This window comes from Rhinolophus hipposideros, assembly GCF_964194185.1.
Source record: "Rhinolophus hipposideros genome assembly, chromosome: 18".
Taxonomy (NCBI): Eukaryota; Metazoa; Chordata; class Mammalia; order Chiroptera; family Rhinolophidae; genus Rhinolophus; species Rhinolophus hipposideros.
In genome coordinates this window covers 2,412,812-2,436,995 of record NC_138064.1, presented here as the reverse complement: position 1 = coordinate 2,436,995, position 24,184 = coordinate 2,412,812, and the positions used below count along the sequence as shown (strand labels likewise).

The window sequence follows — 24,184 nt, the reverse complement described above, 5'->3', positions numbered from 1 at the left end:
CGGCCAGGCAGGCTTCCCACAGGGCAGGGCTGGCATTTCTGGGATGACCCAATGGGGCTGAAAGGTGGGAATAGGGGCTGCTGGGGAAAATGTAGGATTTTGGCGATTGGCCAATCTGGTGGTAAGAAAGATCCAAGATGCCAGGCTTGTACATGAAACTACGGGGCTCTCCAGCACCAGCGTCCCAAGTTCCCCAGACACGTGCCGCTCCCCCCAGGTTTCTGGCGGCGTCCTCGACCTATAGCACCATCAGAAATTAATGCTTAACCAGCATAAGGGGTTGAGCGTGCAAGCGCTGGGGATCTTGTGGAGCTGAAGCTGCAAGGAAAGCAGCCTGCCTGAGCACTGACCCCAAACTGCTTCTGCTCCAAGCTTGCTCAATCCCCAAAGCCGGAGGATCTCATAAAGCAGAGCAGCCCGCAAGGAATTACAATTCCCAGCAAGTAAGTCTCCGGTTTTACACTTAATCAGATTATTATTGTTGAAATGGCAACTCTGGTACCTTGACCTCTGATGCCAATAGTAGTGAAGGTCTGCTTAAAGGTTAACTTGCTTGAGGGCGGGAAGTTGTTATTGGTCCTCAGTGCTGTCTGTCATGCTGCAGGCTGGCAGAGCTGCGGGGACAGCCCTGAGTATCACACACAGTCACTGGTGTGGCCCCTGTCTGACAAGGTAGGTGCGGGGAGTGATTGCATGACTGTCTCTCATTAGCACACAGGGCAGACCTGCACTCTGCTTCTCTCACCACTTTCCACCAAGGCGGTTTGGGCACCTGGTTCTCCTGCCTCTGTTACTTCCTCTGCAAAACGGGGATGTTAATATTATAGCACCGGGAGGATTAAATAACATAATGTCTGGAACATATCGGGCACGTGGGAGATGGTCAGTAAGTATTAACACGTCCCTTATCTTCTTTGGTTACTAACAAGAAAGATCACGTTTCCTCATGTTTATGAGACATTTCTGATAAATGCTTGTGTTTCTATTGAGTTTCTATTTCTATTTTTTCTTATTGAAAAGGTGTTTTTATATTATTAAGGTGTTTTTATATTATTATCAAACCCATAATTAGCAACATGCATTTTAAATACCTTCTCCCACTTGGTAGTTTGTCTTTCTAGTTTCTACAGTTTGAAGAACAGATCTTAACAGTAACACAGGCAAATATGTGTCTGTTTTTTTTTTAAAGAAACCTCCTTCTTTCCCTTTCTCCCTTCCTCCCTCCTTTCTTTTTTTCCTTTATTTTTTTAATTTATTTATTTTTATTGGGGAAGGGGAACAGGAAGGGGAACAGGACTTTATTGGGGAACAGTGTGTACTTCCAGGACTTTTTTCCAAGTCAAATTGTTGTCCTTTCAATCTTAGTTGTGGAGGGCGCAGCTCAGCTCCAGGTCCAGTTGCCGTTGCTAGTTGCAGGGGGCACAGCCCACCATCCCTTATGGGAGTCGGACCGGCAACCTTGTGGTTGAGAGGACGCACTCCAACCAACTGAGTCATCTGGGAGCTCAGTGGCAGCTCAGCTCAAGATGCCCTGTTCAATCTTAGTTGCAGGGGGCGGAGCCCACCATCCCTTGTGGGACTCGAGGAATTGAACTGGCAACCTTGTGGTTGAGAGCCCACTGGCCCACGTGGGATGGAACCGGCAGCCTTCGGAGTTAGGAGCATGGGGCTGTAACCACCTGAGCCACTGGGCCAGCCCCTGTGTCTGTCTTTTATGGTTAGCTGATTTAGTGGGTCGTTTAAGAAATCCTGCCCCTCCAAGGTCGTAGAAATATACTTCTCTGTTGTCCTGAAAAGTTTGCCTTTCAGTTAAGGATTTGCTCTACCAGGAATGTATTTTTGTATGTCGAGTGAGAAACGGTTCAATTTCATTTTTCCCACCTGTTGACCAGTTGTCCCAGCACCATTTCATAGTCCATTTTTCTCTGTTGCTCTTCCACAGATGTCACGTTTTCCTTTCTGTGGGGTTTTGCCCCCTGGAGTCCCTATTCCATTTCATCGGTCAGGTGTCTAACCTGGCATCAGAAACATTTCATTTTTACAGTTTCATCTGTCTTGATACGTGTGGAGCAAGGCCCCCTGTAATGTCCTTTTTCTCGAGAATATGCTGACCATTTTTAGACTTCTGCTTTGCCAGGTATGTTTTGGAGCCAAGAATACATGTGTTCGGAGTTTGATTTAGCAAGTTATTGAGTCTGTTCATCAGTTTGAGGAAAAGATATTTACAACATTAGGCGTTTCCATCCCGAACGGGCGTTATTTTCACGTATTTAGGTCCTCAGCGTCTTCCCACGAGCTCTTACGGGTTTCTGCGCACAGGTGTTGCACGTGTCGGCCCAGGTTTTGTTAGGCTGCGTCCCACTGGCCCGCCCCGCGCGTGAGTCCCCGTCCTCGGTGCCGTGGGCGGCGCAGCGCTGGCCCACGGCGGCCTCGCGGGTGGCGGGGGCCGCTCCCGCGCGGAGTTCGCGCCCCACGTCTGTTTTCACCTGCGCCAGTCTCCTCCCCGCGCCCGCGTTTCCTTCCCACCTGAAGTCGAAGCCTGGCTGCCTCTCCTGCGCTTGCCCGGCTGACTGTGAGCGAAGCCGGCAGGGCTCTCACCCACGCACCCCGGGGCCCCGCTCCACGACTCCGGGCTCCTCTTTCCACGCGAGCCCCGTCCGGGCCCCGCCCCCTGCAGCCTCCGCTCCGGGCTCCGGGCTCCGGGCTGGGCCCGCCACCCCCGCCCAGCGCCGCGCACAGGGCCTTCTCTCTGTGCGTGTTCTTTCGTGATCTGCCTGCCATCCTGCATTGCGACACCAGTGACCCAGCCACTCCCGGCAGGAGGACAGGCTGGCCTGCCGGTAAGGAGTGTGGGTGATGCCCGCTCAGCCACCTGTTAGCTGTGTGACCTTGGGCAAATGTCCTAACCTCTCTGTGCCGGTGTCTCCTCGTCTGTAAAATGGGGATAATGATAATATCTACCTTGTAAGGTCCTTGTGAGGGATTGAATGCTGTAAATATGCCAATAATAGAAACTTCATAAATGCCAGATGTTACTAGTGACTGTGAGATGGAAGAGTTCACGCTCTTCCCAGCCCCTGGTCCAGAGGTCACTGCTGAGTGTCAGCCTAGCACCACCCTATACCCCCCCACCTGCGTGGGCTCCATGTATCATCCAGGGTTTACCAACGGCCTGTGCTGGGCCGAGCTGTGTGCTGGGAGGGGCTTCCCTGCAGTGGGCAATGGCCCCAGGTCTCCTGCTAGCGCCCTGCACACGTGCCCCCTGCAGAGCTGGGTCCTGTCCCCACACTCACACACAGTCGCAGGGCCTAATGGCCTGGCTGCTCTGATGTCCATGCCCAGCCCCCATCCTCTGCTGAGGCGCTGTGTCAGCCTGGTCCCTGGACAGCCCTCCCACCTGCTAAGAAGCCTCCGTGCCCTGGAGGCCGCCTTCCCTGGCCCACTCAGCCCCCACACGTCTCCACCACACAAAGTACTGCGCTCTGTGACGAGATGCTACATAACTAAACCTAGGGTGGGTGGCTTTCTAGGTGGAGTTCCTGGCTCCTGACCCAGGCCCTGAGTGTGTGTATCTGTGTGTGGGGAGTACACGTAATGTGTGTGCATGCGTGTGTGGTGTGTGCATGCATGCGTGTGTAGGTGTGGAGGGAGCAGAGGAGCCCACTGCCTGGCCTGGGCTGAGTGAGCTTGCCTAGACCCCCTTTCCAGGTCCACTGGGCTCTGTGCTCCCCTTAGCAGAGAAAGGAACCACGCCCTCCTGCACTGATAAGCCCACCCAGGCAGTGGAGGAGGGAGAGAGCCCACAGCACAGTTGGAAGAAATCTGTGCTTTGAATGCTGGTAGTTTCAGGGGTAATGGAACGGGCTTCGAATCAGATGAACCTGGGTTCAAATCTTCACCGGCATCTGCTTCTTTCTCCCATTTAGAGTGAGGAGCTTAGGAGGCATGGCACACCGAGCCTCTGTCCCTCCTAGTATGAGGTCCCAGTAGTGCCAGGAGAGAGGGTGGGGGAGCTGGCCCAGCCCAGAGTCCACTGCTGTCGCAGAGCCAGAGCTCCAGGCTTCCCAGGTCCAGGCCAGCTCCTCATCACCCTGGAACAGAGCCGGGGAGCCTGGGTTGCTCAGAGGTTGCCCGGGGTCTCCAGGAGAGCCAGCTGAGTCCTGGGTTCTTCACAGTGAGCTGGAACACAGGGCGCCGTTCCCTTGCCCTCTTGCTCCCCCCCCCCTGCCCCCAAGCCCTTGCAGGTTCTGCTGTCCCCTAGGTCCTGCTCTGCCCTTCCCAGCCCTTATGTCCTGGGTTGGGGGTGGAGCAGGAGGCGACTGGAGGGGGCGACGCTGCCGGCAAACAAGCCACTGGCTCTGATTGGCTTGGGGGAGGCGGACACTCTGTCTACATAAATGGCAGTCTCATCCTCTGTGCCTTTTAACTGTCACCGGGGAGAGGAGAGAGAGCGAGGACAGAGCACAAGGAAATCCTGGCTGCCTGTGAGTATGCTCTTTGTCCTCACAGCCTGGGACCAGACCCGAGAGCCCGCTCCTGGGGCCGTGACCCCGGGTTTGGGGACTGCAGGGAGCTTCGCCTGTGGATTCCGGCTGGGTTGATTTGTCATCCAGCTGAGTGCAGGTGGGGGTGTTCTAGGAACTTGGTGAGGGAACAGGTGCCAAGCTGAGTCGACTGCTTTGCGTGTGTCATCTCTGAGGAACAAGTCAGGAAGACTTGGAAACTTGTGGTGGTTTTTAGCCCGTGTTCTCTGAGCCTTGATAAGATGTAACTGAGTGGGAATTGTTTTCCAGATGGTTCACGGTGCATCTGGAGCCCACAGGGCCAGGAGATGGGTGGAAGGAGAGGGCTGAGCCAGTTAGACACGCCCGGCTCCTGCTCTCAGCTGTGGAGGGGAGAGAGCCAGACGGCCTCGTACAGCCTGGTAGTGAAGGACCGGGCAGGTGGGCACAATGGAACACTTGTTAATAAGCAAGTGAACTGCAGTTCGGAAAGCAGGAGCAGCTTGAAAATGCTGTGAGTAGTCCTTGTGCCCCAATACCGTGTTTCCCTGAAAATAAGACCGGGTCTTATATTAATTTTTGCTCCAAAAGACGCATTAGGGCTTCTGTTCAGGGGATGTCATCCTGAAAAATCATGCTAGGGCTTGTCCAGTTAGATCTTATTTTCGAGGAAACACGGTATCTGGTTTTCTCCAGTTTCCAAGGGAAATCGCAGCAGCTGGCCTGGGTTTTTCCCTTGATCCCATCTCTCTCTTAAACGCTGCTCACAGCCGATTGCTCATTCACATCAGTATTTTCCTCCTAAAGGGAACTGAAAGCAAAGGTGACAGTTGCAGCCTAAAAGCCCCCCTCTTTCTGCTTGGGTGTGACCCATAATGTCCTGGCAAGGATAGCGGACATCCTGGAACAATTCGGATCTAGGCAAGATGGGGGATGTCTGCATGTTTTTGAAAGACACAAAATTGTGTCACTCACTGTCGCCTCTTTCCTTCCCCTGTCTGGGCACACAGCCTGTTTAGTTAAAATAGCAAAAATAAGACAAATCCTCTTTACACCTCCATTGATGCTTTCCCCTCTTCAAGATGACTTTCTGAAGGTTTCCCCCTCTCCTCTTGGAAACTCCATTGGAGTCTGGAGGGAAGTATGGGGATGGCTGTAGGAGACCCCAGTGGCGTTTTAGAAGGGTGGTCCTGAGCTTTCTGTGGGTGCTCATGGGGTCCCTGGAGGACGATGCTGCGGGCCCATGCGGACAGTGGATTGGACGCGGCTCCGAGAACAACTCCCATTCCATTGTGTTCTCCAGTGGCTTTGGGGGTCCCTGGAAGCGGCGGGCGTTGGGGCTCCAGCCAGAGGGAAGCCTTCTGGTCCCGAGACTTGACAGAACCGCATATGGAAGCGTTGTGAGCTGTGTGGGCTTACACAGCCCTGCCTCCCTGAGCCTGTCACCTCATTTCTAGGGTGGGATGGCGTTGCTCTTCACAGAGCTGTTGTGAAGACTGAGAGACTGGTGGTAAAGTGCTTACGTGGGTGCCCTGTGTGCAGTAGCTACTCAGTATTTGTCCCTTTGGAAGGGGGCGTGGGACAGCAGAACTTGGTCAGCCTCTGCCCGTTTCTGTTTCCTGGGGATCAGCCCAGCTGGGGCTCACTGCTCCTCTGGGGCACCTCCTCTGTGTGTACTGACAGGGCAGGACCCTGAGTACACTCTGGTGGCAGGCGGTGACCCTCCCAGCCCAGGCCGGAGAGCACAGGCCATGTGAGGACATAGGCGGCAGACAGCACCGGTATTTGTGTGTGTGTGTGGGGGGGCGGCGGCGGCACAATCACAGATGCCCGCGCTCGCTGCTCCGTGACCGGCTGTGTGGCCTTGGCCAGGCACTAGCCCCTGTGAACCTTGGTGGCCGGCAGTAACAACAATGCCTGGCAGTACTGTTGAGAATGTGAAGTGAGGTAAGTCCTACCCAAGCTGAGCAGGAGGTTGGGAAATACTGATTCATTTGGCTTGTTGGGCCGTAGGGTGTGACAACAAGGGCCAGTGTGCTCGCAGGCTTTGACTTGGGGGATGGAAGGGGTGCAAACGCAGGCTTCTCAGCCACGCTGGTGAAAGGCCAGCACCCGTGCCCAGAGAGTAGTGAAAAGTCCACAGTGAATCAAGGAGTCAGTATTTCCCACTGAACCGATTTGTGAAAACACAGAGACTCCCCGAAGGGTGTGCCAAAGCACAATGAATGGACTCCCAGCGACAAGTGTCATAACAGGCGATAAATCAGCCCCAGCCACAGATGTTGCAGCTGTGATGAAAAGAAGCAGCCAACTCGAACGTAATTTAATAGACTCCAGTCTATAGAAAAGGCAGATGGTTGTGACCTTTTGTGAACTATTAATGTGACTTCAAGAGAATAAGAGAAAGGGAGGAAAGAATTGAGGAAAAAATAAGGGGGGAAATGGTAACGCAGAGCAGGGGTCCTTCCACTGAAGAAGAATTTTTTTCTGGAATAACACTAAAATGGAAACAGAAGGAGTATTAAAACTAAAATTACTGGGCAGTGATTCCATGAACTTTTTAGAATAGCGAACAAGAAAGAAAATGATACAATTTGAATGATTTTAAATTTGATTTTTAAAACTTAATTAATTTCGGTGTAAAGTATGAATGAATGATAATAGCTAGCAGAGATGGGGTCTTCATGACTACTATGCCTGACAGTGGGTGACATTTTATATCACTTTAGTTTTTGTGGAAAGAAATTGGGCAACAGGCGAAAGAACTGAGAAATGCACCCCTCATCATTTCATTGGGGAGTTAATACGGTTGAGAGATAAATTTAATATGGAAACAAAGCCATGCACACCCTGATGCCGTGGCCCTGCCGTTGTCTTCATAACTGTGCTGCCATCCCCAATAGCTACCAGCTGACAAACCAAATGGGAGGTGGTAGTGTCCCAGGAACACAGGGACATCTGGGCTCAGCAGTTTTCATAAGGATAAAGGTGAGCACCATGCTAATATAATTCTGCATATTGTAGTTATGTAGCGTAATTATGCATATTGTAATTGTAATTATGCATATTGTAATTAGACACGTGGGAGGAGAAAATGGAGAAAGGGTACCAAGTAATGTGCTTATCCTGAAGACAACTATTTGAATTGTCTGAAATCAGGAGTATATTGGAATAATATCAACAAGTTTCATGTTGCTGACTTTTTTTTCTTTTGAAATTGCAAAAGTTAAGAATTTTTCAATAGCTTTACATTATATCGCAATATGATTACAGGGATGTGAGTGGAAATCGTAGTATTTTCCCATGGGAGTACAATCGAAAATCATGACAATTTCTTAATGGCTCCTTTCCATAGAGAATTGTTGGCCGGGAGAATACTGAGGTGGGGCTTGTATGGTAAGTGGGGAATGAATAGCAGACGGTGGCACGAGGTCCCTTCTTTTCCCATCCGAGGAGCCAGGCTTTCCCCTGAAGCTTCATCTGTGCCCGTCTCTCTCACAGGACCCTAGTGCCCTGTCAGTGCCAGATGAGCCGATGGCTCAGGAGAAGAGGCTTCTGACTCTCCCCCAACATCAGTGACAATGCACACTGGACTCAGATAGCGTTACGGTCCAGGGTGCCCTCTGCCCGCCGCATCTCGCTGCCCTGTGCACCAGGGCGGAAACTGAGGCTGAGGCTGGGAGAGGTCACGATGTGGGCTGACAGCCAGGGCTCAAACCCGTTTACCCAGGACCAGATCTGCTGTTCTTTGTATGCCCAGTGGCCACTAAGAGGAAGCATAACCTGTGAGCCTGAGAAGTGTGGCAGGGCACCTTCCAATCCTGGCCGGGCTGGCCAGGCAGGAGCAGGCTTCCTGGATGCCCAGTACTGACCGGGTGGAAGCCCCTGTGCGTCTGCTCCAGCCTTTGCTATTCTCTCCCCTGGACAGCAGACTCCTCTGAGATGCTGATGTGGCATGGAGCGGGGAGAGAGGATTTACTCGCTGGGAGCACCAGCCATAGAAATGGTCCTGTGTCCTGTTTAGAGTTCTGTGTGGCGCTTCGTGTTGTGGCCATTTGGCAGATGGAAGAAGGAGCTTAGGTCCGCTGGCTCCGCCATGGCACACTTTCAGCCAGGAGCTGTCACAGGCCCATTGTCTTCTGGTCTGTCAGGAACATGGAGACAGGGGAGCTGTCCCATGCCCAGTGTGGCCTCCAGGGGGTACTCAGGAAATCGTTACTGGAGGATCAAGGAGAAACTGGTTTTCTGAGTTTCTAATCTTGAGTTTTAGTCCTGCTTTTTACAAGGTTTGTCAGCCTATACTCTGGCCAAAACTGCCGGGCACACCCTGCATCTGTGCTGGAGTCCACTGCAGCCAGAAAGTGCCAAGCAATGGTCAGGGTGTGGGGTCCTGCGGTGGCTCTGACCTTGCTGGCCAGATGTGCACTCTGGGTCAAGTTGCTCAGTCTCTCTGTCCTCAGCCTTCTCGCCTGTTGAAGGCAGCGATGAAGGTCCTGACGATGTCATCACAAAGATGAAATAAGGACACACAGGCACAGTTTGCCATAGTACTTGGCTCATGTAACTTCATGTAAGTGTTAACCCATTTCCAAACCTATGAGAGGATCCCTATTTCAACAAGAATGCCCCAATTTACAAAACGTACTTGTGTAAGGGGAAGAACATGGGAGGGGGTGTGGGTGAGGTCTCTGCTTCATTAGTGGGAGCACCATTTGGGGACTTTGGCCTGCAGGACAGAGTGGTTGGCAGGAAACACGGCTTCTGCCTCAGCTTCCCTACTGACCAGCTTCACGCTTGGGAAGCAGCCCCAGAGCAAAACTGCAGGATTGCCACTGTGTGAACAGATGGGCCTGAAATCCATGGAAGAGAAATGTGAGTGAAAGCATGTTTCATGCAAGGAGAGGAAGGAGCTGGTTCTCTAAAATCACAGCATGAGGTGCATTTGCTCAGCTTAGTAAATTTATATTTACTTTAAAAAAGCAATAGACTTGTTTAGAGCAATTTTGGGTTTACAGAAAGAAAAGTTGAGCAGGAAGTACAGAGTTCCCACGTCACCCCTCTCCTCCATATGCCATTTCTCCTACAGCAGTGAAAACGTGTGACAACACCACCGTAGTGTCAGGAGCTTAACACGTAACCCCGGTGACTCCTCCCCACAGCACTTTGCGGAAAGCATGTCACACACTCTCGTTTTCACGGAGGCTGAGAGGGAGTCGCAGAAAGCTTGCAGATGTGCACCAGCAACATGGTAGCTGGGGTAGGGGCCCCGTGACCCGTTGGGGATGGCCCAGGCCTCTCGTGGTCTTGATGTGAACGTCCACTGCTTCAGTCTCTGACAAACATGCTAAGTCCTATGAAGTTCTAAATAACTTGACGTTAGCTAGGGTCTTCAGTGCTTTGAGGCAAATGAACAGTTGTTCATACCATCAGAAACTTCTCATTGCTAGACACTCCCTGATGCTCTTAGCTGGAAGCTTGAGTCCTGCTGGGTTTATTTATGTCCCTGTATGCACAGAGAAAACTACTCATCAAGAAACCAGTTGATTCAGGGGAAAAGCAGTCAGATTAGTTCTGTGCTGGATTGATACTTCTGTGCTCCAGGGGAAAAAGAAAGACAAAACCTCCCAGTCCCAGAAGCACACGTGTTTCTTGAGTCATGATTTATGGTTCATTTTTCCTGGAATAGTGTAAAACAAACGTAAACACTTTTTTATCAAGACAGAAAATGAAAGCCAGGAAAGGCTGAACGCGGTCTGCAGGGCCCCAGGGTTGAAGTGAGACCGTGGCGGAGTGCACCAATAGGCAGAAGCACGGACAGACTCAGTGCCTCTGTGGCCCCCCCCTTCCCAGAGGGACTGAATGACCAGGCACTCAGAGAGAGGACTTGGCTGGTCCCGTGCATTTCGGGTGTGTGTCACCACAAAAGCTCTGCATCAAGGTCCCACACGCTCAATACCACCCCCACTGCCAATGAAACATCGAGGGCCTGGTTGGGTTCTGGCCAATCACTGTGGTGGGAGTTAGATTCTAGTGATCCAGGAAGGGGAGTGTTTCCAACTCAGACCTCAGGGACTTCTGGGGCCAGAGGAGAGGGGAGTCCAAGTTCAAGTTGAAAGCCAAAGGCCTAGTTGGTACTGGGCCTGGAAGGCCAGAGGCTGAGCATGAACTGGACTTGAGAGGCCTGGGTGGGGGTGGATCCTAATTCTGTCCTGAATTCTGGGTCATAATGGTCTCCTATGGCTTCTTTGTGGCAGACACGTGATGGGCTGGTGGTTCTGGCTGTCTTAAAGACAGAGAGTAGGATGTAATGCAGCATATTTGAGCAATAAAATGTTCAGAGAACCGAAAGATTTTCCGTTCATTCCTTCACGCATTCCTCCCTCATCCAGGAAATGTTCACAGTCTTCATGGTTGTCCAGGGTCTGTGGTTGGTGCTGATAAAGAAAAAATAAAGAGCTGAGGACCCTGCTCCATTGGGGAGTCCCTCGGTTAACAGAGGCTGTCAGTAGGATGATAAATCACCCAAAACAAGCAACCCCAGTCAGTCAGGAGGTGTGTGGGCACACACAGGCACACAAACCTCCCTGAGCACTTGGGGCGGGGGCTGGGCTGGGCCCCTCACTGATGGAGGAGATGTTGGGCCAAATGTCCAGCCTGAGACGGGCTCACCACCCCATGCCGTGTGGACGGGGCTGCCCGTAAAATGCCGGGGAGCCCAGCTGCTGGCCAGCACCGCCACCACCACCACATGTCAACAGGAGTTGTTCCAAGGCCTAGAAAGGCATCAGTCATAGCCTGTATCATCAGCTACATCTGCCAGTCAATATTTGCCCATCTTGAGAGCACAAAAAAATCAAACAGCTACAAAATGAGCACAGGATTCTCCGGCTTTGCACCAAGAGCCTCCTAAGAAAGTCTTTGTGGGAAATAAGCAGCAAAGAATAACCAGGTGTCAGCTTACAGTTTGACTGGGGCTTTTTCTTTTGGGGACACATTGGTGTGTGTCGGTGTGTTTTTCCCTGAGGCACCCTGGGTTGGCCCCCTGTGCTCTTCCTTCGCCGTGAGACGGAAGCAGCGGCTCTCCCCAGCACCCACACGTTTTCCTTAACCTTACACAGCACCTCACTGAGTTCCCCTGTGCATTACGTGCTTTGCCCCTCCGTTGAACAAAGAGAGGTTGCTTGAATATTTATTTTAAAAGCCATTTGTCACAGTCACCCCACTGTGCGAGTTGTAAAAGGTGAGAACGTGAGATTTGACTACATAAACACTGACATTTTTATAGGTCAGAGTAAAATTATAAGCAAAATTATGTCCAACATAAATGAAGAAATCATCTGCAAAATCTATCAGACATCAGGGTGAACATATTAGAGATTTTGCAATTAAATAAAAATAGTGGAAAAGAGTGCAATGAACAAGCAATTCCTGCAAACATCACTGCACATGACAAAGAGGTTGTAGAAAAACTGTTGAACCGCATTAATAAAAATAAAATGAAATCATTAATGCCTATCAGACTTGCAAAGCCTAAAATGAGAACTCAAATCCAATGTTGGTGATTGTATGGCAAAAGGAGGATTCTCATTCTCTCCCTGTGGCGGAGTATTTTGGTAAATCAAAAAAATAAAAATAAAAAACCAAAAATTCTGAGGACAAATTTGGTCATATAATTTAAGTAGGCTAAAAATGTATTTCTCTATAAGAAATTATAAGATATGTTCTTCCTTTTACAAATTTTAAATGCAAAACAAGGTGCAGAAATTTAAATATGAGGTTGCACATCTGTGTTTTATAGGAAAGCTAATCACTAATTTATCGAATGTTTATTTTGTGCATCTGTGCTAGGCTGTCCCCATTACTTATCAAATTATCACAAAAAAGTTACCTGAGGTAGTACTGTTATCATGATTTTTGTTTTTAGTTGACATCGACCACAATAGCCATTTACTTCAGGTCGTGCAGCTGACAAACATGGAGTCAGAGACCTTGGTTCCTGATCCTCAAGTGTCAGCCGTTGGGTGAAAATCTGAAATGACCCAAATGTTCACCAATGCACACTGTGAATACTGGACATTCCAACTGTGAAACACCACACGATCCTGAGAAATCATACCATAGAAAAGGATTTGAAGTCATGGGAAATGTGCTCTTAATTGCCGAGTGGAAAAAGCAAGCAGGCAAGAAGACCTGCAGTTGGATTCAGTTTGGGGTTGCATTTGAACCATGTCAACATGAAATACTTCCACTTGATGGAAAACCAAATTTTACTCCTTGTGCAAAATTCAAAATTGTCAGTCACTCCAAGTGAAAACTTAATTTCGAAGGCTGCAGGCCCAGGGGATTGTAAACTGGAAGCTACACATTCCAAGCTGTGTGGCTTTGCACTGAGATGCTTTGGAAACAGGGCGTGACATTTGGATGACAAGCAGAACTTTTCTTGGCCCTGGGCTATGACATACAAAGATGCAGTGGAACTTCAAACATGCACTTTAGTTTTTCTCCTGCTGTTATTTTGTCATTCCTTGTGGCTGTAACTCAGAATCTTATCTTCTATCCTAACTGCTGTCACGCCTACATTCACCAGATGAAAAAAGGTACCCAATAACATTGAACATTGACATAATAATCAGCCTTACAAAACCTAAAATCTTCCCTTCAATGTCAGCTACACTGTTTGTGTAGCTGAAAACACTCTGAACAAAGAACATTGGACAGAATGCTCAGGAAAGGAAAGGCATCTTCAAACTGATTCACATCTGACAGAAACCCTCTTCAGTCAGGCTTCTTTGAGCCCTCGTACCAGCGAGGTCCCCACTTTATCATGATGAGCCCAGTTTTGTCAGAGAATCCTGCTAAGCCAGTTTATCCAGGAGGCCTCTACCTTGGATACCCAGTGGAGCTCTTCCTCTGGACACCTGTCCAAGTTGGCTTTTAGTAAGTTTCCATCTACCCTCTTACCCTACCCATTGGCTATCAATCCCCGCTTGCCTCTGTTACATTGGGGGTTAAATTTAGTCTCTCTCCCCTATTGCAGTAGTCTTAAAAAAAAAAAAATCTGTCTTGCTGTCTTTAACAAGTTTCTGGTGAATGATCTCTCTTAAACACCTTTAACTTCATAAAAATTGTCAAAACAAGACAAAAACCCAGCATAGACAATGGGAAACAAAGAAGAAGTTCTGGGAATATGATATCAAGATTATCACCCACGCTGTTTACAGTGGATGTGGAATTGTCCCCCATGGGAATGTCAATCTTGAATTATAAAGCTTGGAACTATGGCAGGAATTCAGGAATGCATCCCTTGCTTAGCATACAATTGTCTCTTACAAATATAGGAAACATTCTGGGAGGACACGTGCCAGAATTTTGAGTCATAGGATTCTAGGTGGATATTTTTCTTTGTGGTGCTCAAGTTTTCTGTTTTGAAAATATAGTTGATTCTTATCCACAGATTCCCTATATGCAAATTCACCTACTTGCTAAAATTCCTTTGTAATCCCAAAGTCAATACTTGTGGTGCTTTTGTGGCCATTCGTGGACTTGCACATATGCAGCGGAATGGGAAATTTGAGTCACCCAGCTGAGCAAGGCAAGTTGGCAATGCCCTCTGCCTTGTTTTTCAACAAGTAGTCTGTTTGGTGCCACATTCTACGTATTTTGCTCTTATTCTTAGTTATGTCACTGTTTAAAATGGTCTGCAAATATAGCGCTGAAGTGCTGTCTAGGGTTCCTACATACACGAAGGCTGTGATGTGCTCTCTGCAGAAAATACCTGTGTAGATAAGCTTCACTCAGCATGTATTACGTAAAACCGCATGTATTACGGTGCTGTTGGCCACGCGTTCTAAGTTAATGAACCAGTGTATGTTAAACTATCATTAAAAAACACACGTTAGAAAGGTTCTGTACTGATTGGTTGATAACAACGTTACCAGTGACTTGCAGGGACCTAGCCCTGCATAAGGGGCCATGGCTCAGTGTCTGTTTATTCAGTATTCTCGGAGACTTTATAGTCCCGTACTACCACGGATAACCAGAATTGCCTGTATATTACTTATGTGATTAGCAAAGAAAGCATTATTTCTGAGATGAAGTTTGTACACAGAGGTGTGTCTGTGTCTGGTGAGGAATGCAGAGAATGGAAACAGACTCTAGCCCTGACGGGTACATTGTCCCAGGCTCGTGCTTCACACATGCGGTGTGACGACGCCTTCGTTCCTTCCTCAGTGCAACTTTATTATCTTCATTTCTCAGATGCGGAGAGAGACTCAGATGGTTAAAAGCACTTTCTCCAGCAGCTAGGAAGGGCCAAGACAGAACAGTGGTTGTCATTAACTTGAGATGGACCATGAAAATGAATGTGTGTCCATTTCACCAGTTGCAGACAGTGAAAGAACACGACGTAGCATTGTCTTCAGTTGAATAGCTGGTGAACATGTTAGTTAGGAGAAACTAAAATGTTAGTAGAAACATTTTGCCACAATCTCAGGATCCAGTGTCACTTCCATGCCATGCAGACATGGAAGGAAAGCACTTCTTGATGAGACAAGTAAAAAGTTAACAGGGGCGGGCTTGTGAGCTGGCAGGATGGGACAGGCAAAGAGTTAATGGGAGTGAGCTTGTGAGCTGGCAGGAACGAGCTTAAAAATTAACCACTTGGCTCTGAATCCCTGGGCCAGCACTGCACTTGTAAGCTGAAAAGCACCTTACGTCCATCACAGGTGGGAACAGAACAGTTCCCAGTCGCAACAGCAATCCCCTGCAAGCTGACATCCATCATACATGGAAACAGGACAGTTCCCGGAAGAAGACAATTATAATGGCAGCCCCCCTGCAAGCAGATGAGCATCCTCCATCCTGCATGAAAAAATATAAAACCCCAACTAAACAGAAACCCACTGCAGCTCTTTCCATCAGACTGCCCTGGCAAAACTCCCTCTGCCAGTATTTCTCTTCCAAACAGAACTCTCTCTCTCTCTCTCTCTCTCTCTCTCTCTCCTTCTTTCTCCCCCTCTCTCTCTCTCTATTCTTGACTTTCAATAAACCTTTCCTTGCTTTCTCACTTTTTAGAGTCTCATGAATTCTTTCACATTCTGCGAATGACCAGGGGTAACTTCTATACCAAGACACTCCTGCCGCGGGGTCTGGTGGCCCCTGGGGTATTTGGGCCATCACCCAGGTGACCCTAGCAGTCGGTTTGCTTGGACTCACCCTGCTGCAGTTTAAAGGTTCATGTTGGCCCATTGATTTCTGTTTTCTCTCTGTACAGTTCTCACCTCTGACAAAGTCCAGTCACCATGAACGCCAGTGAATTCAGAAGGAGAGGGAAAGAGATGGTGGATTATGTGGCTGACTACATAGAAGGTATTGAAGGACGCCAGGTCTATCCCGACGTGGAACCCGGCTACCTACGTCCCTTGATCCCCACCTCCGCACCCCAGGAGCCAGACAAGTATGAGGATATCGTGAGTGACATTGAGAAGATAATCATGCCAGGAGTAAGTGTGTCAAGGTTGGAAACGGGAGGACTGGGGTTAATGCTGGGAATCAGGTGACTCACATGTACTATTTCCCCTACTCCTCACCACCATCTCATTGGACAGAAACCCTTACCATTTCCATTTTACAGCTCGGGCCACTGAGGCCCAGAGAGGTTAGGTAATTAGGCTGAGGTCACACAGCTACTAACTGACAGAGCCAGAACTGCAGCGCAGGTCTGTGTTCCAGGCAGTGAGTGAGCTCTGCCTGCAGCCCCCAGGTCAGTCCCCTGCCCTGAGACCCCGGTATACATATGGTCATGGTGGTTGCAGGAGGAAAGACCCAGGTGGCTGGTTTCAAGTCAGTCCATCGCTCAAAATGAAGCATTTTCCTACAATTTTGTGTTTGGCAGAGGGCAAGGCGCTCTGTGTAAGAAATGGTTTATTTATTTTATTTGAGCATGGGCGATGCGAAGGTGCAGAAGCTGAGCTTGGCGTATGGTGCTCGGTGGGGCTGCAGACAGGGGTCGCAGGACCAGGGCCTGTGGGCACAGGATCACCCTGTAGCTTCCTGTGTGCACAGGGTTTCCCTGCAGGGGGCTCGCCTGGAGCACCAGCGTGGCAGGCGGCCTCAGGTCCTCGATCCCTTCCCCTCGTTTTCAGACAGGATGGCAACCCCTAGACCAGTGACCAGGGGGCAGGAGGGCCCCAGCCCTGGGACGTCACTGCTCAGCAGCCTGGGATCCAGCCCTCTGCTCTCACTCCCTCCTCCCAGGAGACTTTCCCTGACATTTGCGCTCTGAGCCAAGCGCAGGGTCTGGTTCTCACGGAGAAGTTGTTCTTGCTGAGAGGTTGTGCAAACACACTAAGCCCTGGGCTTCCAGCCCCTCCAGGGGGAGGTGCAGTTAAATGTCAGCAGGTGGGGTCCTGGTCTGCTCCAGCTGCCGTAGAAAGGTCGCCTCTGGGCAGCTCACACAACAAACATGTGCTTCTGGGCTCGGCGGCTGGGGTCCCAGATCAGTGTGCCCCCAGATCCGGCTCCTGCTTGCATATGGCAGCTTCTTCCCTGCCGAGGGGCCCACTTCATGATCTAATCAAACCCTGATCACCCCCAAAGTTCCCATCCCCCAACAAAGCATCACATTGGGGGTTGGGGCTTCCACACAGGAATTGGGGAACACAAACCTACGAGAGAGACTGCGGGATTCTTTGCACTCGGTTAGATGGGGGCACTCACCGTGCAGAGCTGTGCGGGACGTGCGAGGCTGGGGGCAGGGCCCTGGGGGGAATTCCAGCCCCTCCTGGTGCTGGCTGTGTGACTGCAGGGAGAGCAGCTAAGATCTCTGGGCGCCACTGGATGGCTAGTGTAGGGACAGCCATCTCGAGTGCTGAGTGTTCATTGAGACTGAAAGCAAAGGGGCTGGTGTCCCTAGACAAGAATCACTCTTGTCCTTTCCCAGGTGTCAGGGCAGGTAGAGAGAGGCCTCCAGGGTCGGAAGGGGCCAGGAGGCCCTGGCCACACCCTGCTCCCCTGCGCCCCTCCACCCCAGAAATATGGAAAATTATGCTCCAGGAGTACATTGCTAAAAGTACGCGTATTAACATTACGGAGTGCTTTTTTTCTTTGACCTGAATGTTTACTTTTATCCTTTTGATTTTTAAATGAAATTACAATATTTTCCAGGCCCCTGAAAACACTGTGGGCCTGGCCACTAAGCCTGCTGTTCCTCAGGGCCCTCTCAGCCCTCCCCCAGCCTCTCCTGCCTCAGCCCTGCAAGCTCCAACTGAGCTGAGTGCCCCCACTCCCCAGACCGTTCCCCAGCCCTTCACAGCCCCACAGCCCCCGCTCTTCCGTCTGCAGAGAAACCCCTTCTCCTGCACCCCCGCCACGCCTCACCAGGCTGAATCGCTTTGTCCTCCTGAGGGCCTTCCCTGCCCCCGTCCTGCAGATGTGGGGGTGGCCGAGTTGCTGTGGGACCCAGTCTTAAGTCCCCATGACCACAAACCCTGCTGAACTCTCCTGGTTTGGGAGCCCTCCCACTCGGTTACCTTCACACTCTGGGGTCTCCATGCCACGTCTCACAATGGACAGTTAATAACTGGTGTTATCCGTGAAGGAATGTTTGCCTTTTGGCCCAGACTCAAAGTGACTAATGCTGGCAGAACACCCCCACAGGCTGGAGGAGTCTGAGACAGGCCTGGTGAAGGGGACCCTGGGAGACACACTGGGTGCACACTTTGTTTTACCTGAGAGGATGTGGGTGCTCAGAGTGGTGCTTTCCACGGCCTGAGGTCACCCAGAAAATCCAAGCGGCTGGCTGTCCAGGGGTGCCCCCAGCCCCCATGCAGCTGATGTATGCTGGGTTAAAGAGTACTGAGGTTGGGGGCGGGGGGGGGGTAGGCTGCTGGATCATGTCTCCTGGACAACAAGTAAGAGCTTGTAACCCGAGTGGAGACTGAATGACCATGCCTGGCCCCTCCCCTCCTGCTCTGAGGGGTGGGGGTGTTTTCAGGGATTTATTCTGCTCTCATATGACAGGCATGTCATGGACAAGAAATTAAAGAAGCCAAAACTGGGCCACACCCCCACATTTTCTCTCCTTCCCCCATCTTCTTCCTAGACTCTGAGATACTCCCAGCCAGCCACAGTCACCTCGAAGACCTTCCCGCGCCCCGAAAGGGTGTGCCTGCATGTCCCCTCCTGCTTCTGATGCCAGGTGTGGCCTCACTGCTGCCTGGCAGGGCTGGGGCACAGAGGGGACCAGGCATCTGAGGGATGATGGCGCCACGCTGAGCTGGAGGGAAAGAGGTGGCAATAAGGCCAGATGAAGAAACCTCAAAATTCAGTCCTTTTTCATAATTTTTCTGATTCAGACTTTGCTTTTGTGGAGCACTTTAGAAAACCAGGTTTCTAACACAAAGAGATGAGCCTCGGGTGCAAGCTGCACCTGACAAGCACTCCTGCCCAGAATGTCAAATACAGTGTTGTTGCCACTCGCTGTGGCAAACTAAGGGTCCTGGGTCCTGGGCTGCAGGGGGGTTCCCCTTGTACCCAAGTAACCGCCTGTCTCCCGTGCAGGTGACCCACTGGCACAGCCCCTACTTTTTTGCCTACTTTCCCACGGCCAGCTCGTACCCGGCCATGCTCGCGGACATGCTATGTGGGGCCATTGGCTGCATCGGCTTCTCCTGGGTAAGTGACGGGGTGACCCAGGGGCCCTGCTATAGGGACATGCGCCTGGCTTCAGAGGGTGACATCAGGTGGCAGTGCCCCTGTGGGAGCGGAGAAGGATTCATCCCCTGGAGAGGATGCCTCATAAGGAAGTGAAACACAGGGAAATAGAGAGATGGTTCTGGAAGGTTATCAACCAAAAGGCAATCCTGCACGGCTGTGCTTTGGATTAAAATCTGTCCTGGGTTTCTGCAGTCCACGCCTGGAAATCTGCATTTCCACCAAGTGCCCAGAGGCATTCCAGGTGACCTGCAGTTTGAGAAATGCCACTGCCCGTGTCCCATCCCATCTGTTCTCAGGGACAGGCCCCACCCATGAGGAATGCCGGTGATGCAGAGCGGGCAGCTCTGGAAATGGGGCCAGCTCCTGCCTCCCCGCACACCAGCCCAGCCCCATCTCATTTGGGGACAAAATGCTAGAAAGAGCCCTGCTCAGAAGGGGGGCGGGGCTGGCTCTACTGCCAGCATAGCCCCACAGGCTGGACGCCTGCTCCCCAGAGGCACAGAGAGGACACAGAGATGCCCGCCCACCGTGTCAGGGCTCCCTGGCTGCTCACCCTGTGGGAACTTCAAGGTGAAGGTCTACCCTTGGCCTGTTGGGTCCAAGTGTCCACTTGCCTGTCCCTCGGCGCTGAGGGAACTCATGTGTTGACTCCACTGAATCTGGGCCTGAGGCGCGGGAAGGAGAGGGCAGTTTATGAACACATGGTGTCCAGCACTGGGACCCGTTGCTGCCTGCTCCCCACCCCCCATATGTCCCAGGTTGCTGGAGTGGGGTCAGCAGCTGCGGCCCTACAGGAAGGTCGGAGTGTCCCCCAGCTCTCTGCCCTGCTCCTCTGTCAGGCGCCCCGAGGCCACCCTCTCCACCAGGGGGGCAGTATGGCCACAGCCTCTGTGACCTCGCTGACCTTCCTTTGTGTCCGTGGAGCACGCCCCCTTCTGAAGGTCATTTTGTTTCCTTAGATACTGCAGCAGACTCCATCTGCTGGTCCATAGCCGACCTGTCCCTTCAGGGTGATATGGCTTCGATCCCCTCTTGTGTCTATTCTTTCTGAGAACAGTCTGATTTCCCTGGGACCCTGGAGAGCTGCCACACCATCTCTAGGCTGTGGTGCTGGCCGAGTGTGGGGTCACTAACAGTGAGTGCAGGTTCCTCTGCCTGGAGTTGGGCTTCACTGGGATGGGAAGGGCCCTCTGAGGGGGCTGAGGAGCAGGAGAACGTTCTGTCTTTCTAACCTGTGGCGCTTCAGGAGCTGGTGGACACGTGGACTGAAGGCCCTGAGCAGCACGCTGACAAACACATGGTGGGGGGGCTCAATCCATCCTCAGGCGGGGCCAAGGCCAACTGCCCTCCGTGTGCAGCAAAGTCCTTAGAGCACCATCTCGAGAGCTTCCACCACGAGGCCACTGACATATCCAAGGTTCCCAGGCAGTTCCGCTGCCGAGAGGATACCTCCTGACTGGTCCAGTCCCCTTACACTCACTGTGACTGTGGACGAGGGTCCAACCAGCAGGCTTTCTAGATCCTTCTGTGAGTAAATGGATGGTTACCAGAGAAGCAGGCGGGCTGAGGAGTCCCCACGGCCTACGCCGACCCCCATCCCCCCGTTCTCTCAGGAGTGCTAGTCAGAGTACCTGTTTGAGACCTGCTCTGGCATTCTCATAGCATCTGGGATTGGACAATTTTAACATCGGTCAAGTGGCAGATTAAACCCTCCTGCTGCTCCTGAAATTCTGCATGACCTGGCCCCTTGTTCCGACACCAGCCCCTAGAGAACTAATAGGGCAGAGAAAGGTGGGGGGGATGACCTGCTCACCAGGGGACATGTGCAAACCCTTGCACACAGTGGGCACGGCTGGAGGTGTGGTTTCCTCCAATCCCAAGGATGGGCCAGGCTCTCAGCACCATGCCGGCCCAGATCATCCAGTAATGCCCCAGAGCCACAGACGGAAGGAAAGGACCTGCTGCCAGCCCCGTCTGCGGGTCCCGTCTCCACCGCTGCTTCTCCCTGCATCTCCAAGATTCACCTCCTCACCTGAATTCCCACCCGCGATGGGCCTCCCGAAAATGTTTAAAACCGTCTGTTAAATTGATAAAACATAAGTGACAGCAGTGACGGAGTATTCCTATCTGTCACATCCCTTTATCAAACTGACCGGAAGCGGAGGGCAGCTGGCCTGTGGTAATGCCTACCCTCCCTCCCACACAGGCTGCAAGCCCGGCCTGCACGGAGCTGGAGACGGTGATGATGGACTGGCTGGGGAAGATGCTGCAGCTGCCAGAGGCGTTTTTGGCCGAGAAAGCTGGCGAAGGGGGAGGGGTGATCCAGGTAAGGTGGGGCGGGTGGGGGCCCAGCCCTCTGGGGTGCAGGTTCCACAGAGCGACCACGGCTTAGAAAAAAGAGGTGCGCTCCTGTTTCTTCTGGAGAGTGAGCAGGGCTGTGCTGTCAGGCAAACCAGATCTAGGTTTGATACCGGGTCCTCCAGGGCCCTATTCGTCGTGCACAGAATGGTGGCTGTCACTTAGCAGGTGCCTAGTAAGAAACACAGCAGCAACTGACATTGGCGTTGTGTCCCGGCTGCCAGCCACCACGCCTGAGCACTTGCCAGATGTTACTTAATTCTCACAACAACAACAGGAATTTGAGGCCATTTCGAGCCCCCTATTGTATAGGTGAGGAAACTGAGGCACAGAGAAGGGCGGTAACCTGCCCATGGGTTCCCAGGTGCTACGCCCCAGGTGGGGTCTGAGCCCACATCTGTGTGATGGCAAAGCCGTGATCTTCACCACCACGTGGGGCTGTCCCCAGTGAGACAATGGCAGCTGTGGCCACATGCATCAATGGCTCCTAGAAAGTGCTGGGCCTGTGGGAGCCAGAAGTTCACCTAAAGATGCTGCCTTTTCTATGCGCCAATTTACTTCATTCTCTTCATCCGGCACGTACCCTTGAGAGAGACCATGTGCCAAAGCATACGTCAGGGGACGCGGCAGACACAAATGACAGTGACGGCAGTGTGTCTGCGCCAGCGGGGGCTGCAGCACAAATGCCTCTAAGAAGACTTGGGCTCTGTGCTTGTTTATCTCCTAGCAGCGAAGATGGACTCTCCTGAGCCCACCACCCTCCCTGACACCTTTCCTCTTATCCAGTATATGATGATAATATTGGGAAAGCGCTGTTTACTTTGAAACAAAAGGGGATTTCCCTTTTCAGATATTGCCTTCTCAAAGGCTGCAAGAACTAATTAAGGCAGCTGTCACTCTGCCCGCTGGACCACTGGGAACACTGAGGTACGGGTACCCCACCTGGCTGGCGTGGCCAAAGGAAACCAGGAAGCAAGCTCCCGATTTCCGGACCTGACACTGCTCAGCCAGACCGGCATTTGTTAACTCCCGAATGTCAGTTTTCTGTTGCTGTTGTAACAAATTCTAGTGGCTTCCAACAAAACAAATCTGTCATCTTAGAGTTCGGTAGGTCAAGCATCTGACACGGGTCTTCCTGGGCTAAAATTAAGCTTGACACCTTGGAGGCTACAGGCGAGAATCTTTCCTTGACTTCTTTAATTTCTAGAAGCTTCCTATACTCCTCGCCCATGTCCCCTCCCTCATCTTCAAAGCCAGCAGGGTTGCATCTCTCTGACCCTTCCTTCCTGGTCACAGTTATCTATCCATCTGACGACGGACGGCTCTCCACTTCTAAGGGTGCATGTGATTAGAGTGGGTCCATCCAGATAATCCAAGATAATCCCCTGGGTCGAGATTCTTAACTTAGTCACATCAGCAAGATCCCCATTTCCAGGTCAGGTAAATAGTCACAAGTTCCAGGATTAAGTCATGGACACTTTTGGCAGGTCTTTCGTTTGCCTGCCACACAGGATATGTCAGAGTCACTGTGGGGACCCGGCTCTGCCCTTAGCAATTGGATTCAGCAGGTTTTGGGTGGGCCCAGGAGTGTGCATTCCGTCCTGCACCTCAGGTCGTTCTGACGCAGAGATCGCGGCCCCACTCTGCTACACAGGCCACGTGCTATGACGCATGGGACTTCTCCAGACCAGTGGGCCGCTGTGGCCAGGCTTAGACCCACCGGCTCTATCCTCATCCGCCTCTCAGGCTTTCCATATCACATCACTGATTCTGAGTGGGAAGCTGATGAGGAGCGTTGGCTCCGAGGCCGGCAAAGCTTCCACGTGATGCTGTGACCCAGGCCTGTACTTAACAACAGCAATGCTGATTTCCTCACCAATGCAAAGTATTTCAGGTCCGGACAGTTTCCTCCTGGTCACAGGTTACGCAGCCTGGCCAACCTCGGTGACAGAGACGACACACTGAGACAGCACGTGCACATGCCCTTCTGGCCTTGGGAAGGGCAAGGGGGCCGCAGCCCGGGCCGTCCCCCATCTGTGCCCCATCAGCTCATCCTGGTGGGGCAGGCGGCTTCCAGTCCTGGTCCATTCGCCCTGATTCTCCAGGGGCACACCCTCGTCCTTCTCTGACAAAGAGCAGAGTCATATTGACAGAAAACACATCAGCAGTGGGAGGAGGGGTGCTGCTCACAGGGGACCATGTGACAACTCACTGCAGCCTGGACGCGCGTGGCAGACTTACTTTTTCTGTATAATCCACGTATTTCACCAAGGTCTCCGTTTTTCATTTGTTCCATTCGTTTGGACAACTCCCTCCCCGGCCCCAGTATTTGGTGACGCCCATTCATCGGAGACCCCTCTTTCTTCCTCTGGGACTTTTTCTCCTACTAAACTGTAGTTAGCACATGGGGCCCTGTGCTTGTTTTCTCAGGAGCTCCCACTTCCGCAGGTTGGAAACTGCATCCATAATGTTGGGCTGTCTCTTGTTTTCTTTTCTTGGCACTTTCTACTCTGTATTTTGGGGGAATTACTCATGATTTTCTCTACATCATTGTTTCAGTTTTCCACATTGCCACTTTTTTACTTCAATATCCCCTTTCTATGGGTGAA

At 51.5% G+C, this 24,184-nt stretch overlaps 1 protein-coding gene across 8 annotated transcripts in view; it reads left to right on the top strand.

Annotated features, from left to right (window-relative positions):
• The first annotated feature begins 269 nt into the window (after positions 1-269).
• DDC (dopa decarboxylase) overlaps positions 270-24,184 on the top strand; it is a 52,856-nt gene continuing 28,941 nt past the window's right edge. For 2 of the 8 annotated variants that reach the window (XM_081079813.1, XM_081079819.1), the window contains exons 1-5: positions 309-443; positions 605-672; positions 15,775-16,003; positions 19,062-19,175; positions 21,424-21,543. In XM_081079813.1, coding sequence (XP_080935939.1) covers positions 15,803-16,003; positions 19,062-19,175; positions 21,424-21,543 — 435 coding nt within the window. In that variant the 5' untranslated portion in view covers positions 309-443; positions 605-672; positions 15,775-15,802. Of the gene's footprint in view, positions 444-604; positions 887-4,354; positions 4,485-6,327; positions 6,450-12,855; positions 13,440-15,774; positions 16,004-19,061; positions 19,176-21,423; positions 21,544-24,184 lie in introns of those variants that run through there. The other 6 variants (XM_081079815.1, XM_081079820.1, XM_081079817.1 and 3 more) reach the window with 5 other exon arrangements.